Raw genomic sequence first — 18,550 nt, 5'->3', positions numbered from 1 at the left:
CATTCACAATGCAAGATCAGATAAAATCTTATTTTAATAAAATAATAGTTTAAAGAATGATTTGCTGAATAAAAACCAACCTGGATGACCAATTCTCCATAAATATTTAAGGAAATATTATTTTGAATAAGAACCAAATCTTTCTGGATAAATCGGTCTTAATGGTGTTTACTTAGTTATCAAGTTTAGTAAAATAATATTTAGGGAAATATTATTTCCTAGAGTGAAAACTAACAACCTTTTTGGGTAAATGATCTTCAGCTGACTCATAAAGTGGGTGAGCACGTGTTCTTAGCTGTTAGCGGTTGGAGCTAACAAAAGAGGCTTATAGCTGGTTACCAGAATCAAACACATACCTTTAAAATATCACTAATAAAAGGGGTTAAAATGCATAAACATGGACAGTGTGTTATGGCTGATCTTCTGTGTTTAAAATCACCCTTTAAATAAAGTTTGTATTCACTTTAAAAACACAAACACCGAACAAATAAACTTAACACATGCGCTGAGCAGCTAATCTGCTAGCACTAAGATAGCTGAGTTTTCAACACAAAGAAAACCAAATGGAAAATGTTTAGATTGTTTCATTCTAAGCTACTATTCTCCGCTCAAACACTACCTCTTACGTGAACCGTGCTGAGGAATAGTTGTCTAGGGCGACAAAGATGAGGAAAGCGTTCTGCTGGGCCGGCTGAACTGCACGTTACTGCTGTAGCTGCGGTGATGCGGTCCGGTTGTCCTTCCTTCAGACTGGGAAAAACTGCTCCACTCAGCGTTGTAAGGACAGGGTCTCTGCTGGGAACTCTCTGGAACACAGTTTGCTTCTGTAGACCTCAGAAAGAAAAGTCAAGCAGCGCTTGCACCTTAATTACCACGTTCATGCATGAATACCGGATACATAAACAGCGATTCATTCCTACTTAACTTGTGATCGTATGACACTATTGGATCCAATTTGAAGAGTTATGTCTGTTTGCCAGCAAAGAGAGATTACCGCGTTGTGTCTCTCCTTCCAGTTCTGCTGGGGACCTGCATGGAAGAGGTCTGTTTGTTGCAAAGCGGGGTTTTTTATTCAAACAGTGACTTTCCAGGAAGTCCGCTGTTACTCCTGTTCCTGGTTGTGCTAGAAGTAGGTTAATTTGATTTATTTTGAAAGTTCTAGAAAAGTTCTTACTGGCCTTTAATGTTGTAACCCATGGCTGGGGTCCCAACACTGCAACAGTCACCAATGACCTTCAGACCACATGTCTTTTAAAAGACAGTTGAAATCAGTCGATTTATATACACACACTGTATTAAAATAACCTTTTTTTTTTCACTGTCATTAAATCTGACTTAATTTTTCCTGTCTTAGGTACGTCTGTTAGAAGTACCTCAATTATTTATATTTGCTAAATGCCAGAATAATGAGGGAGAGGATTGTTTCGAGAATATTTTTTTTACTTTCTATACTTTCTTTTCCTAAGATTACTATGCCTTTACCAATCGTTGAATAGCCTGAATTCTGTTATCATGACTTTTGATTAATGTTAAACATTTGAGCTAAATGTAGATAGACCTGTGGATGTATTTTAAGGCAAACCCCAAACCCACTGCTTTTGTGTATAACATCACGAAAAAATCAAAAGAAATCAGTCAAGATATTAGGAGGAGAATTGTGGAGCTCCATAAGTGTGGTTCATCCATCACACTGTTCAGGAATGAGACGGGTTCTGTGTCCCAGAGATAAACATATTTTGGTGGGAATTGTGTGTATCAACCCCAAAACAAAAGCTAAAAACCTTGTGAAGATGTTGGTTGAAGATGGTAAGATAGAGTGCCATTATCCGTATGAAAACGAGTCCTCTTACCGACATGGGCTGAAAGCCATTCAGAGAGGAAGAAACTATAAACATCAACTTAAAAAGCCAGATTACAGTATGCAAATGTATACAGGTACAAAGAGTTTTGTTTTAGAAAACATGTCCGCTGGTCTGATGAAACTAAAACTAAAGTGTTTAAACATAAGGACCATTGTTACATTCGGAGGAAATAGGCATAGCTCTGGCAGCATCTGTTTTCATCTGCAAGAGTCATCCGAGTATTTCTGCAGATGACAGGAGTCTGTCTTTTACTGGAAGTCTGAGGTGTACAGAATGAAAAGGAATGGTGAGAGTACAGTCCCCTGTGGTGCTCCTGTGCTGCTGACTACCTGGTTAGACAAACAACAGTCTCACAAACTGTGGTCTGTTTGTCAGGTAGTCTTTGATCCAGGAGATTGTTGAGGCCTTCACCTGAGTCTTCTGGAGTTTCTGACAAAGCAAATCAGGTTGAATTGTGTTAAATGCACTGGAGAAATCAAAGAACATGATCCTCACAGTGCTGCTGGCTTTGTCCAGATGACAGTGGGTTTGTTGAAGCAGGTGTATGATGGCATCTTCAACTCCAACTCCACAGCGATAAGCAAACTGAAGGAGGTCCTGAAAGTTGCTTGTTTGCTTACTCAGGTCGGTCAACAGGAGTCTCTCTAGGACCTTCATGATGTGAAATCTAAGGGCAACAGGTCTATAGTCATTGAGGACTGATAGGTCGTTTTCTTTGGTACCGGAACAAGACAGGAGGTTTTCCCCAATACTAGAACCTTCTTCTGGGTCAGGTTATGGTTGAGGAGGTGCTCTGCACAGGGCTTTAGGACTCTGGACTGACACCACAATTTGCAATTTAAAACACATTAAGCATTGTTACACATTAATGTACTTAGAAAACTCATTAGGAGCATTTTCCCTTCTGGAGTTCCCACAGTGTTATCATAACACAGATTGCTGCAGTAAACAGGGACTGCAACATACTCGTGTAATTAAGGGTGTATAATATAGGGAAACATAACTTCCTCATTTCTATGTCTTAGTTGTGCTATTTTCCTTACAAAATAACTTATGTAACTAGATGAAATCATTCAACTTCTGGTATATTTTTCTCTTTAGGCTGAAGTCACAAAATATCCTGTTATTTCTCGTTTAGAGGGTAACAGACAATTATCTTCATATCTCGAGAGCAACACCGAAAAATAAAAATGATCATCTACAATTTAGAGTATTTTGCACACCAGTAAGCAGTTTTAGGTTTATCCCTACATACATGTTCAGCACCATAACACAATGAAAAGAAGTCAGAGTTTTACTAATTTGCACCACATCTGTAATACCCCTTGTTAAACTATTTATGTTTGATCTGATAACACTGAGACCATGCAGCTGAGGTTTAAAGTTATTTCTCCAACATTTAATCAAGTTTACTGTTCGCTTCAAACGATAGTAAAGTAATTACTGCATCTTTCATTCAGAATGTTAACTTTCATGGTTGTGTAACAGCTTGACAGAAAGGAATCCCTGTGAACTTAATCAATACTTCATTAGTGGAGGTGGAGCTTCCTAACTAGAGATACGCTCATGACTGAGTTGTGTGGTCAATTTCCAGTCGCTGATCACTGCGTATTGTGTGAAAGAGCAATCTCTTTAAAACAGGGGTGGACAACTCCAGGCATTGAGGGCCATTGTCCTAACATGAGTTTTAATATTTTAAAACAAAGACAAAATGATTAAGGTGTTTAAATTTTAAACATTTTTCTGTTATTAGCAGTTAGTATGGTTAGAGAATGTAGCTCATCCCCTTTACTCTCCTTGGCTGCAAGCATTTCCTAATCCAGCATGTTTTATTACAGACTGATGTTTAAAAACAAACTGCCTGCCAGCCTTCCTGTTGTCTTCTCAACCCCTCACCCACTCTGACACTGTCTTAGTGTGGGTAGTTTGGTAAGCATTACTAGAGGATCAGCCTTCCAGGAAGAAATGGATTCTAATTTTACCTCTGAGAGTTCCTAAAAGCTGCCAGTATTTTTAAATTCAGGATATTACCTAACAGACAGATCAACTATGTTCAGGTTTTCTGTTATCTGCTGAAGTCAAACTTCTTGTTTAAAAGAAGCAGGCCAAATGATGAGCTACATGGCTCCTTAGAAGATACAGTACTTTTAAACAGCACCTTTTAGCTTTTGTGCTAAAAGCTTTTCTCAGCCTTCATTTGTAAACAACTTGGAGTCACAACCTCTTAAAACTTGGGAATTGGTTTCCAGACTGGACTGACTGGTCACCAGTCTGGCCCAATCAAAGTAATCACCAGCTCATTTCTCGCTGTTAATCTTTTTGTTACATGGTTACATGGTGGTGACTATTGCTCTGGTAATAAATATTTCGTTACAAAGTAGATTGTATTCTAAATATTAAATTCAGGCCCTTTTAGAAAGTGTTTGACTCCTTTTTAAAGAAGTTGAAGCTATGAAAGAGTTAATCATTGAGTCTGTAATGGGCTTAAATAAAAGTAAGTAGAGGAAAAGGTACAAATGAATAAATGAATCAATACAATTTATAATTTGAACATATAACCAATTAATGTTTAAAAACAGGGGAAAAACAAGCATAACATTAGTATAATGAGGAACCATGATAGCCACGCTTTATAGTTGAGATCACACAATAAATACAAATAAAGTCCAATCATTTCCAGTTTGTTTAGATTGTAGATTATGTTTTAGGTGAAAATGTTTGTCTCTTGTGTCCTAAGCTCCTTTTTTTTTTTTTAGAATTTTCAAACGTTTCCTGCTTTGTCTCTTAAAACTGGGTTGTTGACAGAGGAAAGCTTCATCACAGGATATATCGGGAGAGTCATAACAGTTCCCTGTCCCTGGACAGAGAAACTGATCTCTGCAACTACAGTACTAAAGAGCCTCAGTGGGGATTTATTTGGGTTCCACAGCCACGCTTATGAATTATTTACTGCTTTGAATTTACATCCATTTCATTTCATGTTGTATTTGCAATACTCAATCTCATAGTGGGTAATTAGTATGTTTGATGTGCCTTAGTAATACATTTTTTATTTAATAAAGTTTTGACATTGCCTTTAAATAATAAATGTCCTTTACCTGTTCTGAAAAGCAGTCAAATTTTTGCACAAATGAAATTCATTACATTCACTGAACATTTTGCACCTAAAAAACAAAAACAAAGCAGTCAATCCTCAATCGTTATGAAGTCCTTGCAAAGAAAAGATTTGCACAATAAACTCTGCCAGGCAAATGTTTCTCTCTGTGATTCCACAGTTTGACCATGTTTACATGTGGCATTATGTGTGGATTGAAAGAAACAGTAACAAGAGTCTGAATCTGAAAGGTCCAGTGGTTTACAATACAGTTATTGCAAAATCTTTATTGTCATTTCCTCAAAGTGAGCCTCGGGTCCGGATCAATGTACTCTGTAAGAAAAACGTCTGACTGTATCAGGGGTGGATCCTATTCCTGGTGGCAATTTTAAATCCATAAAGGATGTGGTTATTGCAATGCACAGCTAGTTATTGTAAATAATGGCGGACTGATTCATCGTTTTTTAATTCTCTCCAAGATAAAAATAGAATTGACTGAAGCTAACCTTGAGTGAGATTGTATAAGCATTAGATGTGCTTTTTTACCTTTATTTGCTTTGTGGAATGTCATCCTGTTTTTTTGGATTTATTCCTCTGCTTTCTGTATCAGGCATCATACATCACATGAAGGGGGAGTATGAAACAGCGCTGAAGCTCCACAAGGCCCACCTCTCTTTGGCCCAGGAACTGGGTGACTACGCAGCCCAGGGGAGGGCCTACGGTAACATGGGCAACGCATATCATGCACTTGGCATCTACGACCAGGCAGTGCGGTACCACCGACAAGAACTCCAGATCTCTCTAGAGGTGAATTCCTGTATTTTTTACATTTGTTAATCTTAGGTTAAATGCAAAGATGGGATGACACATTCCTCTTGAATGATTCTTTTCTCTTGGTGCTGCAGGTGAATGATCGCCAGTCACAGGCATCCACTCATGGTAATCTGGCTGTGGCTTATCAGGCGTTGGGTGCTCATGACCGTGCTCTCCAGCATTACCGTCACCACCTGACCATTGCACGGGAACTCAGAGATACTCAAACTGAAGCAAGAGCCCTAGGCAAGCCAATTAAAAAGGAAAAGAAGGAATCTATTATTTTAATAAAGTAATTCATGAGCAGTTTCATCAACTCTTCTGATTTGTTTCTGCAGCAAACCTAGGTAACTTCCACAGCTGGAGAGGTGAGTATGCTCAGGCTCTACCCTACTTCCAGCAGTACCTGGCTTTGTCCCCGGGGCTGCAGGACCTGGAGGGTGAAGGAAAAGTCTGCCACAACCTGGCCTATGCTCACTACTGCCTGGGACAGTACAAAGATGCTGTCAGGTGAGAAATGCAATGCCTTGCAAACGTTTTCACACCAACAAACCTCAATGTGCTTTATTTGGATTTTATATAATAGAACATTACAAAGTAGTTTCAGTGTTTTTACAAATACACATTTCAAGGTTGTTGTGATTTTGCATTCAGTTCGCCTTAGTTTAATACTCCCGAAAAATCCACTGTCCTCAATTGCCATCAGAAGGCACCTAATGAGCAGACATAGTCCACCTGTGTATAATTTTATCACAATTAAAATGGAGGCCTATGGTTTCTAGCCTCAGAGGTTTGTTGGAGAACACTGGTGAACAAACAGCCTCAAAAAGAACAAAGAACAAATCAAACAATTCAGGGAGAAAGATGTGGAGACGTTTAACGCAGGGTTGTGTTATGAAGCAATATCCAAACCTTTGAATATCTCACATAGATCTGTTCAGTTCATCATCTGAAAATCAAAAGAGTATGGCATAACTGCAAATTCTGGTTTGCACACCTCTAATCTGCAATAAATGCTTTGTGGGTTTACCTTAAATGGTATTATTCGTACTTATCCAGTGATGTGTGCTTAAAATTGTTGTAAAGTATTTCTGTAATCTACAAATCCTATTATTACTGTTTTTTAGGAAGCAGACTGTATTCTTCAGGCACAATCCAATAGGTAGTGTCCATACTGCTCGGGTTGGGTTGTTGTGCTAAACACTTGGGAATGGTGTTAAACACAATTGCAAATCTATTGATATATGGTCATCCGCCTACACTGACAGGCTGGGTAAGGTTATTGTTAATCAGAGAGGCAGCCAATATGTCTATAGTAACTCTGGAGGAGCTGCAGAGATCCAAAACAATTAGCCATGCTCTCTACAAATCTGTTTTGTTGGTTTGTTTTTTGGAAAAGTGACATGAGCCATTTTCCTCCCACGACCATGTTTTACCCCGTGGTGAAACATTATGGTGGTATGACCATGCTGTGAGGATGCTTTCTCCAGTTAGGATGGGAACTAGTTAGATTTGATAGAGCTAAATACATTTTTGTTAAAAAGTAAATTTATTTCAGTAAATCTATTTTAAAAACTGTTAGTCATACAATAGAGATTCATTCTGCACAGTTAAGTATTTGAAGCCTCTCCTTCTATTAATTTTAATGATTATGTCACACGGCAAACAAAAACCCAAATTCAGTTTCTCAGAATATCTAAATATAAGACTAATAAAAAAATTATAATTAGTAATAAAAAAAAATGTAGATATTACTTACTGAGATCCACCTGTAGGGGGAGCCATATCAGGGACACAGCAAACGTGTGGAAGAAGGTGCCTTGGTCCAATGAGATCAGAATTGAACTTTTTTGGCCAATATGTCAAACACTATGGTAAATGGAACACTGTGGGAAACTATGGAACTTATATAGCGCTTTTCCAGTCATACAGACCTCTCAAAGCGCTTTACACTAGAGCCACATTCACCCAATCACACTCACTAACGCTCACACATTCATACACGGATACGCAGATCGGTAGGCTAAGGTTAAGTGCCTTGCCCAGGGGCACATCGACATATGGCAGGAGGAAGGTGGAATCGAACCCACAACCTTCTGATTGCAAGACGACTACTCTTCCTACTGAGCCACAGTTGCCTCGTGGCAGAAAAATAGACAAATTTTTTGTGCTAATTTTGGTAATATTTTCAACAAGACATGTCCCCAAAAGACCTGCAGCTAATTTGGTTCTGCGTAGTATTGACTCAGAAGAGCTGGATACAAATTCACACTGCACATTTCAGATTTTTTATTTGTTTAAAATAAAAAAAGAAAGTCATGTAACATTTATCTTCCACTTCACAATTATGCACTACTTTGTGTTGGTCTATCAGATAAACTCCCAATAAAACATGACAAAATGTGAATAAGTTTAAGCAGTATGAATATTTTTACAAGACGCTGCAGATTGGCACATACCTTCCACATCAGCATTTTTCTTTAGATCTTTTCTTTTTTGTTTACTTGACAACATTTGGATTAAAAATCTCTTAATTTAACACGTTCTCCCCCTTTTCAGGTATTATGAGCAGGACTTGGCTTTGGCTAAAGACCTCCAGGACAAATTAGCCCAAGCAAAAGCCTATTGTAACCTTGGTTTGGCACACAAAGCTCTGGGAGAGTACAGCAGAGCAGAAGAGTGTCAGAGATACCTGCTTTCTCTAGCTCAAGCTCTGGATAACACACAGGTCACCTGCCGATGCTCTGTTCACTCACTCAGTTGAATTTTTGTTTTTTAGTTCAGGAGTTGATGTTTATCCATGGTGCTGTGTTTATATTTGTCAGCAGGCGGTTTTCAGAGCCTACGGGAACCTCGGGGATGTGTTTGTGTGTCGGGGGGATCTCCCAGGAGCTGTGACGTTCTACCAGCAGCAGCTAACTCTGGCTCAGAAGGCTGCCGATCAAAAGATGGAAGCTGATGCATACGCAGCACTGGGATCAGTTCACAGGTAATAAGTTTACCTGTGTGTGCTTACTCTCATACATACCATACCTTTCTCCTCTGCACTGTGACAGAAAGTGATAAAGTTCTGTAAGTTCTGATAAAGTTTATAATAGACAGAGATTAAAAGGTGAAAAGGATTAAAAAAAGAGACTGTGTTGTACTCTACTCAGCCTTCCTGTTATCTGCTCTCTCCTGCAGCCTGAAGCAATCCTTTCTTGACATGTTGTAGAAAGTACAGTTTCCTTTTGAGCTTCCTACAACTCTGAGCTTCCTCTGGCTTCATTTTTAATTCTCCCGTTCCTCTGCACAGATACTCTGAACAGCTATCTTACAGTGTTCTCCTGGTACCTGCATCCACACTGAAGAGCGTTGTTGTCAGGGCCTACTAGTAGCACTTAGTAAGATGTATTCACTGGCTGGAAGAAGATTGGATTTTTACGCTGGTCATTAGCCAGGGCCAATCAAGGCACGACTGGCCATGTCTTTACTAGAAACAGTCAGTGTGACCTTATGGACTTGCTAAGCTCCACGTGTTTGACATTTTTAGAGCCAGTCATAAAAGGAACCAAGCAGGCCCTCCTGAATAAGCTCAAAGGCCAAATGTCATTTTCTGAATTTACCATTACCGCTTTGTCCTTATTTTCATGTAACAATGAAGAGCAGTTAAATTACAGCAAAGATGTGAACACGGAGTGTGAAAATAATGAATACACACTGAGGACCCAAATCCAGACACCTGTAAGTGTAGGGATAAAATCTTGAAACTGACCAAAACTGAAGACGGCAGGTAATCCAAGATTTTACAACAATGGCTTCCTTCACAACGGGCCCAAGACTGCTTTTCCTACGTATAGTAACTGACCAATAGGAGCACCACTGGAAAGTGTGAAACTCTGACCATAAAGCTAAGCCCAGGATTATTATTGTCCTGGGCAGATTTAGGTTCAATGTAATCTTTTACTTTTACCAACATGTTTCCTCTGACTAGATGTAATATAAAGTGGAAAGGTCAGATTCTCGGCTTAAATCTAACAGGGAATATGTGGAGGGAGTGAAAGACTAGGGTGATGGCTAGACTTGAAGACTTGGAGCTCATCACTAAATACACATATTGTAAAAATACCAGTGGAAACATGCAAAACCTTGGTCAGCAATTATAAAAATATTTTGATTATAATAAAGATTTTTTCACTGGAGGGAAGGGGGAAAGTTGTTTTCTAAAAAGGTTTTTTTAAAAACAATCATTTTTTTGTCAGGAACAATCTTGTGGGTTGCATGAAAATAATTTTAAATCTAAATCAGCCTGAGGAATGAATAATTTTGGGCTTATCTGTAACTTTAATTGTATGTGATCACATTTCAAATTTTATCTACTCTCCGTCATTGTCCTCATGCTTCCTGTGTCTCCTCACTCCCACTGAGGCTGCTCCGCCAGTTGGATGCAGCCTTGTCCTTCCACAGCCAGGAACTGACTCTTCGAAAGGATCTGGCTGATCCTCAGGGAGAGTGCCGGGCTTTGGGCCACCTGGCGGCAGTCCATATGGCTCAGGGGGACTACACCACGACTTTCCAGTGCTATGAGACCCAGCTGGGGCTTGCACAGGGGCTAAGGGATGCCCGTCTAGAGGCTCAGGTCCATGGAAACATGGGCATCACCAAGATGAACATGGGGGCATTTGAGGAAGCTATCGGATACTTTGAGCAGCAGCTGGCCATGCTGCAGCAGCTGAGTGGAAGTGAGGGCATGCTGGACAGAGGCAGGGCCTATGGGAACCTGGCAGACTGCTATGATGCTCTGGGAGACTATGAGGAGGCGATCCAGTACTACGAGAAGTACTTGACGGTGGCTCAGAGTCTCAACCATGTCCAGGACCAAGAGAAAGCCTACAGAGGACTTGGAAATGCACACAGGTTGGTGTCAAGCTTTTTATTCAAAAAGTTGAAAATAAATCACTAATTTTAAAAACATGTTTACAGATTTCTTGCTTGGTGGACTCCGTTGTCCACTATTTTAGGACCTCTATTTTGCTTTGACCTACTTTTCTTGAATATTGTGTTTACCTTTTTCTTTATAATTATGATATTATCTTACAGTGTACTGAAGCACACTGGTAAATTAAACATTTAAATAAATTAAACAGCCTATTGAATGTGATGTGTAGCTAATCCGAAAGCGAGCTGAGAGAAACACTGATGGGAAATCCAAAACACAGAAGACAAAACAACTGCCATGGTGCACCAGGAATCTATACATGTTTATTTCAACTGTAATTAACCAGGAAAGCTCAACAAAATATCAGAACAGAGATTAATCTAAACACAGTGTGTAATGACATTTCCAAAGAAAAAAAGCAAAACTCACCTTCATATAGTGTTGCAAGCAGAGCCCCTGCTCACGCTGTCTCCTTTAACCGAGGCCATTTCTTATTGTAATGTTTTTTTCTCCGTTAAAATTAGTCCACAAACTATTGCCATTGCTTCTTCCTCGGCTGCCACGTTTATTTACTCTGACCTCATGTTTGATCTTGAGAGGTTTTGCAAGATTTCCCGTCTGACATCTGAATGTTTGTGAGTGAAATCTGTTCATGTGTGGTGTGTTGTGCTTGCTGTGTGACCGGACACCACACACTGTTGGACCAAACCTTTAAATGTACATGTCAAATGTTAAAGTTCCTGACAGAACAGTGAGAGAAAAAACACTTGGAGAATACAGCTTGCAATGGGTTTCAGGGCAAACTCTCTTCTTTTTACAAAGACGATGGTAGAAATGCTTAGGTTTGCAAAAAAGCCTTTCCACAAATCCCAATAATCAGGTCGCAGGGGTAACAGGTCCATGAGGGAACCCCAGGCATCCCTCTTCCCAGCAATGTCCTCCAGCTCATTCTGGGGGGGATCCCAAGGCATTCTCAGGCCAGACGAGATATACAGTCCAGTGCACGCTGGAGGTCATGACCTGAAGAAGCAAACCGACCCACATCACCCGAAAAGGAAAGATGAGATCGCACACTGGGAACAGACTTTGAGCCGACGTTATGGTGTTGATTCAACAGAGGGCTGGTAAGATGTTGTTTGGTAAAAAGACACTACAGGATATTTTGGGCCATATTGTAACACATTTGGAGAAAACCAAACACAGAGCAAATAAACCTTAAATTAATCAATCCACAGTGGTGGAGGGCTAAGGATTTTTTGTAGCCATAAGACCTGGGCACCTTTTCTAGAAATTGAGTCTGTTTACCAAGATATTCTATGGTTAAATATGGGGCCATCTGTTTGACAACTAAGGTGAAATGGCTCAAGAATGATGGCAAATGTCTGACAAAATGCCTGAAAAGCAGAAAAAAAGTGTTTCAGTAGCACAGTTAAAGTCCGGGACCCCAGCCTTCTTAACTTCTTAAAGGCGCCTCAAGAGAGCGGATTCATAAAAAAGAGGAGACTGTTCTCAAGGGGTGTCAAACTGGGTTTACCTGCAACTTTTAGATGCATCCCTTGTCCAACATACCTGGTTCAAATGACTCAATGACCTCCCCAGCATGCTGTCACTCAACTAGATGTTGGATGAGTTTGAGTGCTCTGGTATACTCCCAGTGTTAAAGGCAAAATTGTTATGAAACATCAAAATAGCAAATAAAAATAATTTTTTTTTCACGGGACTAATAATTACAATATTCTTTTAACTTACATACTTTTAGATACATATTTGAAAGCATGCACTCAAATTTCTTCTATTCTGTTTGTTGTAAAACAAATGTTAAACATGTGAAACATTTCGATATATGGGAAGTAATAAATAATACTTCAGTCTGAACCAGTGTTTGGTAATGGGAATTACTTCCAGACAAATTCCCTCAGCGGCCTGGTACCATGTAATACAACACAAGTAATGATAATCTTTTATCCATCTGTTGTTTCTGCTCTCTGGCGTGAATGAGATGTTAATGAGAAGATAGTTGGCCCTGATTTATGCCAAATACAACTTCTGTTGATGTAAAAAAAAAAAAAAGCAGATGACATTGCCTCCTTTTAAAAGTGCTTTTGCACGAGTACATCATAAAGGCAGGAGATATGTAAACAATTTGTTTTTTTCTTCCATTTTCCCTATATCTGCAGATCCATGGGCAGTCTCCAGCAGGCACTGGTGTGCTTCGAGAAACGTTTGGTGGTAGCCCACGAGCTTGGTGGTGAAGGAGGGGGTAAGGCTCAGGCTTATGGGGAGCTGGGCACCTTACACAGCCAGCTGGGTAACTACGAGCAGGCTCTCTCCTGTCTGGAGCACCAGCTGAGCATTGCTCGCTCAGCAGGGGTAAGGTTCACTCTGTGGAAGGCTGCCGAGTTGTCATCCTTGCAGAAAATATAATTTATGAAATGTATATTGTAGACAGTAAGTGCAATAATCCCTGCTTTATCTGGCAGGATAAATCCCTGGAAGCAGAGGCAAGCGATGCCCTCGGAGGCGTTTATCAGCTGATGGCAGACAACAAAACTGCTCTGCAGGTTTGTGCTCTGCCGTTTGACTGTTCTTTTTTTGTTACTATCCAGACAGCTCAGCACAAAGCATAGAAACAGGTGAGGACATCTAGGATAGCTGAGCAGGCACAGATTCCAGCAGGCTTTATTCACGCGGGAGGTACTGATTAAACTGATAAGGAAGTAATCTCTCTTCTTGCAGTGGCACCAGAGGGCGCTAAGCATAGCCGAACAGACGGGCTGTGTGAGGAGCCAGGGTCGAGCCTACGGCAACATGGGTCTGACCTATGAGGCTCTGGGAAACTACGAGCGAGCTGTGGTCTTTCAGGAGCAGCACCTCAGTGTGGCGGCGCAGACCAACGATTTGATAGCAAAAACTCTGGCCTACGGGAGCCTGGGGAGGACACATCATGCCCTGCAGAACTACGCTCAGGCTGTGATGTACCTGCAGGAAGGTGATGCGTGAGACACCTTGACTAATATTCACACATCCTTATACTGGAGCCCAAAACGCAGGCATGGTCAGTTGTTTAAAACCCTTTATTTAGCTAAAACCTACATACAGGTCTTGCAAAAGTATTCATACCCACTGAACCTTTCACATTCTGTCACATAACAAAAAGAGACTTCAGTGTAATTTATTGGGACCCAATAAGATAGACCCAAACACAAGGTACTACATAATTATGAAGTAAAAGGAAATACTAAATGGTTTAAAAATGTTTTTGAACATAAAATTTGAAAAGTGTTGCATGTAGATGTATGCAGCCCTTTGATTCTAATACCTCTAAATAAAATCCACTCTAACTAACAAAAAGATCATTTTATAGTGTATTTTGATCTATGTGTAAAGTTAGTTAATTAAGTTATTTAGAAACCATGTCAGGTGTATTAGTCTAAGGACCCATGCATGGTTTTTGGTGTATTAATCAGAGGGGTCCAGGCTAATACAGGACAGCTGTTTACTATAGAGGCATCTTATTTGTTAATTTTTTATAATCCTTTTTGGTTTAATACCCTGTCAAACTACAGTGCTCTGTCAAACATCAACACATCATCATGTGTTATAATAATTGCCTCCCTAAACGGTGCAGCTTCATTCTCTATCCAAATGCACACTTAAGCAGCCTTCGTTAACCTTATTTTTTTATCATCCCTGACCTCTTTTTCTTCAGCCTCTGATCCTTTGTCTTTTAATTGATCATTACCTCAACAAGCAGCAAAGGATTGTGCTGAGGAAACATCCGGACATGTGCGTCCAATTAACCGTCCCATGGAAAACATAGGCACAGAAGATCACATGCCTAGAGGGGGAGGAACACACAAAGAGGCGTGAATGTTGTCTTGATACATGATGAGATTCTGCTCAATCTGAGACCCTAATGAGAACTAAACAGAACCTGTCGCGATTGCCTGCATCCTCCCAAGCAGCAAGATCAAACATGCTGGCGACAAACTGAAGACAAGAGAGAATACATGAACTCTGAATTTGAATTAGCTAATCAAAAAACGAGAAATGGAACAGTGGGAGACAAATGAATGACACATCCGAGCATCACGGGCTCATCAGTAGAGCTTACTTCAGTGCTGCAACAGTAGTCACGAGAGGTGAACTCTTTGATGAGCATCTTGGAGCCGGCGCCTAATCTCCTTTGTGTGCTTCCCTCTCAGGTCTGCGGCTGGCTGAGCAGTTGGGCCAAAGAGAAGATGAAGCAAAGATTCGGCATCGCCTCGGCCTTTCGTTGTGGGCCGGCGGTAATCTGGAGGAGGCACAACACCAGGTGTGTAAATGTTCAAAAAATAATGAAATTTATCAAAATATTTAATGACTTGATTGTGAGGGACCGAGCAGTAAAGGCATAGCAGACACAGGAAAGTATATTCCAAGTGGGTCTTTATTTTACCCAACAAACTTCAAAAATAGCAAAGTTGCAAAATATAGCTTATGGGCCCATAAAAGACATCAACTAAATATAATTCGTCTCAAAATGGGAACTCACAAACTACAGGTCCTTCTCAAAATATTAGCATATTGTGATAAAGTTCATTATTTTCCATAATGTCATGATGAAAATTTAACATTCATATATTTTAGATTCATTGCACACTAACTGAAATATTTCAGGTCTTTTATTGTCTTAATACGGATGATTTTGGCATACAGCTCATGAAAACCCAAAATTCCTATCTCACAAAATTAGCATATTTCATCCGACCAATAAAAGAAAAGTGTTTTTAATACAAAAAACGTCAACCTTCAAATAATCATGTACAGTTATGCACTCAATACTTGGTCAGGAATCCTTTTGCAGAAATGACTGCTTCAATGCGGCGTGGCATGGAGGCAATCAGCCTGTGGCACTGCTGAGGTCTTATGGAGGCCCAGGATGCTTCGATAGCGGCCTTTAGCTCATCCAGAGTGTTGGGTCTTGAGTCTCTCAACGTTCTCTTCACAATATCCCGCAGATTCTCTATGGGGTTCAGGTCAGGAGAGTTGGCAGGCCAATTGAGCACAGTGATACCATGGTCAGTAAACCATTTACCATTGGTTTTAGCACTGTGAGCAGGTGCCAGGTCATGCTGAAAAATGAAATCTTCATCTCCATAAAGCTTTTCAGCAGATGGAAGCATGAAGTGCTCCAAAATCTCCTGATAGCTAGCTGCATTGACCCTGCCCTTGATAAAACACAGTGGACCAACACCAGCAGCTGACACGGCACCCCGGACCATCACTGACTGTGGGTACTTGACACTGGACTTCTGGCATTTTGGCATTTCCTTCTCCCCAGTCTTCCTCCAGACTCTGGCACCTTGATTTCTGAATGACATGCAGAATTTGCTTTCATCCGAAAAAAGTACTTTGGACCACTGAGCAACAGTCCAGTGCTGCTTCTCTGTAGTCCAGGTCAGGGGAATGCGGCACCTGTAGCCCATTTCCTGCACACGCCTGTGCACGGTGGCTCTGGATGTTTCTACTCCAGACTCAGTCCACTGCTTCCGCAGGTCCCCCAAGGTCTGGAATCGGCCCTTCTCCACAATCTTCCTCAGGGTCCGGTCACCTCTTCTCGTTGCGCAGCGTTTTCTGCCACACTTTTTCCTTCCCACAGACTTCCCACTGAGGTGCCTTGATACAGCACTCTGGGAACAGCCTATTCGTTCAGAAATTTCTTTCTGTGTCTTACCCTCTTGCTTGAGGGTGTCAATAGTGGCCTTCTGGACAGCAGTCAGGTCGGCAGTCTTACCCATGATTGGGGTTTTTAGTGATGAACCAGGCTGGGAGTTTTAAAGGCCTCAGGAATCTTTTGCAGGTGTTTAGAGTTAACTCGTTGATTCAGATGATTAGGTTCATAGCTCGTTTAGAGACCCTTTTAATGATATGCTAATTTTGTGAGATAGGAATTTTGGGTTTTCATGAGCTGTATGCCAAAATCATCCGTATTAAGACAATAAAAGACCTGAAATATTTCAGTTAGTGTGCAATGAATCTAAAATATATGAATGTTAAATTTTCATCATGACATTATGGAAAATAATGAACTTTATCACAATATGCTAATATTTTGAGAAGGACCTGTATTAGCTAAGGAAACAAAATATACACAATGTAACTCCAAACTGACCTAACACAAAGACACAGAAGGTTAACCTATATAGTGAATTAGCCAGACCATTCATACACAATAGGGGGGAAACAGAACTAAACATCACTACTACCTAAGAACCAAATGATGTAAATTAGGAAATGAATGAATTACCTAACCAAAACACATGTTTAATCTCAAAACAAAACAAACGTATGAGGTGAGTGTGTGAATTGACTTTACCAAAGTGGGGCTGAAGCCATCACAGGGGTTAAGATATGGAAAGTAGAAATGTGATAATGTCACTGTTAGTACACATAGACTGTATAACTAAGACACATAACTATATAATAATACTACATAATTATTTAGATTTAAGTGGAGAAACACCTGTGGATGCATTTTAATGTAACACTTCAAACACACTGCTTCCTTGTGTGACCTCATGGGAAAATCATAAGAAATCAGGCAAAATGTCAAAAAGAAGATCTGGAATCTGCAGGCCTGAGAGTACCATACCAACTGTGAAGTATGGCGGTGCTAGCTTCATGTTGTGGGAGTGTTTTGCTTTAGGAGGGATTTGTGTATTTCACAAAATAGAGGGAGGCATGAGGAGAGAACATAATGCGGAAAAAATATTGAAGCAATATCTCAAGACAAGAGAAACCCAAGGAGTGATTTAATTTAAGTATTTATCTACTCTCTTTGGATCAGTTCTTTTTGAGAGAGACAGCGATAGGAAGCTAAAGTAACAGCAGTTATGGTACATGGTACAGCTCACCTAACAGGAAATGTGGATTCTTAAAGCAATAATCTTCTACACTTATTTTTTATACGTTTCATATAAATGTGCGACCACGGTGGCTGTAGACAAAGGGTAAAGATTTTTCTATTTCTGGTATTGATGTATGTAATTTATGTTCTTTTAAACTGCAACTAACAAAGCCTTGTCCTTAAAACAAAAAACCATTTTCTTTTTTTACTTGTTAGAAATATCTTGTTTGTGGCACGAAGCTGGTGTAGGGGTTAAGAGCCCGACCACATATAGAGGCTATAGTCCTTGAAGCAGCCGTCCCGGGTTCGAGTCCCGGACCGGGCGACCTTTGCCAAATGTCTCCCTCTCTTTCCTGTCTACCTACTATCAAGAATGAAGGCCTCTAGTGCCGAAAAAAATATCTTAAAAAAAAAAAGTCTTGTTTGTTTGCTTGACTTCTCTTCCTGGATGTAATCACCTTAAGAAACACCTTTCCAAAACTTCTGCCTTGGTACAATTACCCTCATAAGTTATCTGAGCCATTGGCTCTCTATCCTTTTATAACAAATTCCACCTCAGTGAATACAATGTTAACCAACCACTACTGTCACTTTAAAGCTGTACAAGAAAGATACGATTTTTTCTATTTGTTAAGTTTTGTCACGACGGGTTCGTTCCCATCCTTTGGGAAAATTACCAAAATAGTGTTTAGAGATTAGCTAGAAATTTACCCAGAAAAATCAGCAAGTAGAATACATCATCAATGCCTCGGATACAGAAATACACATACAAATTGTCTTCTTCAGGCAAAGATAAATTTCTCTGGTGTACGAGGAGCCCTTTTCAAACCACCGCCCAAAGAGATATGGGTGCATCCAGGGCAAGAAGTGGATTTCAGACCCAGAAAGCCAAACTATATATGTCATTTTATGGCATATTCAAGAAAGCTTTCTCTATATGAGATTGTTTAATCTAAAATCTAAAATTAACCCTT

The 18,550-nt window shown here is 40.1% G+C and overlaps 1 protein-coding gene across 1 annotated transcript in view; it reads left to right on the top strand.

Moving 5' to 3' along the window:
* The window catches only part of ttc28 (tetratricopeptide repeat domain 28), a 188,893-nt gene that overhangs the window by 152,497 nt on the left and 17,846 nt on the right, over positions 1 to 18,550 (top strand). The window contains exons 9-18 of the mRNA XM_047372558.1: positions 5,567 to 5,763; positions 5,862 to 6,015; positions 6,108 to 6,279; positions 8,329 to 8,497; positions 8,598 to 8,758; positions 10,177 to 10,665; positions 12,865 to 13,057; positions 13,168 to 13,248; positions 13,424 to 13,676; positions 14,893 to 15,002. Of these exons, the coding sequence (XP_047228514.1) occupies positions 5,567 to 5,763; positions 5,862 to 6,015; positions 6,108 to 6,279; positions 8,329 to 8,497; positions 8,598 to 8,758; positions 10,177 to 10,665; positions 12,865 to 13,057; positions 13,168 to 13,248; positions 13,424 to 13,676; positions 14,893 to 15,002 (1,979 nt within the window). The remainder of the gene's footprint in view (positions 1 to 5,566; positions 5,764 to 5,861; positions 6,016 to 6,107; positions 6,280 to 8,328; positions 8,498 to 8,597; positions 8,759 to 10,176; positions 10,666 to 12,864; positions 13,058 to 13,167; positions 13,249 to 13,423; positions 13,677 to 14,892; positions 15,003 to 18,550) is intronic.

Source organism: Girardinichthys multiradiatus, chromosome 8, assembly GCF_021462225.1.
Source record: "Girardinichthys multiradiatus isolate DD_20200921_A chromosome 8, DD_fGirMul_XY1, whole genome shotgun sequence".
Classification (NCBI taxonomy): domain Eukaryota; kingdom Metazoa; phylum Chordata; class Actinopteri; order Cyprinodontiformes; family Goodeidae; genus Girardinichthys; species Girardinichthys multiradiatus.
The sequence above is the reverse complement of the archived record's forward strand: the minus strand, read 5'-3'. Positions and strand labels throughout refer to the sequence as shown.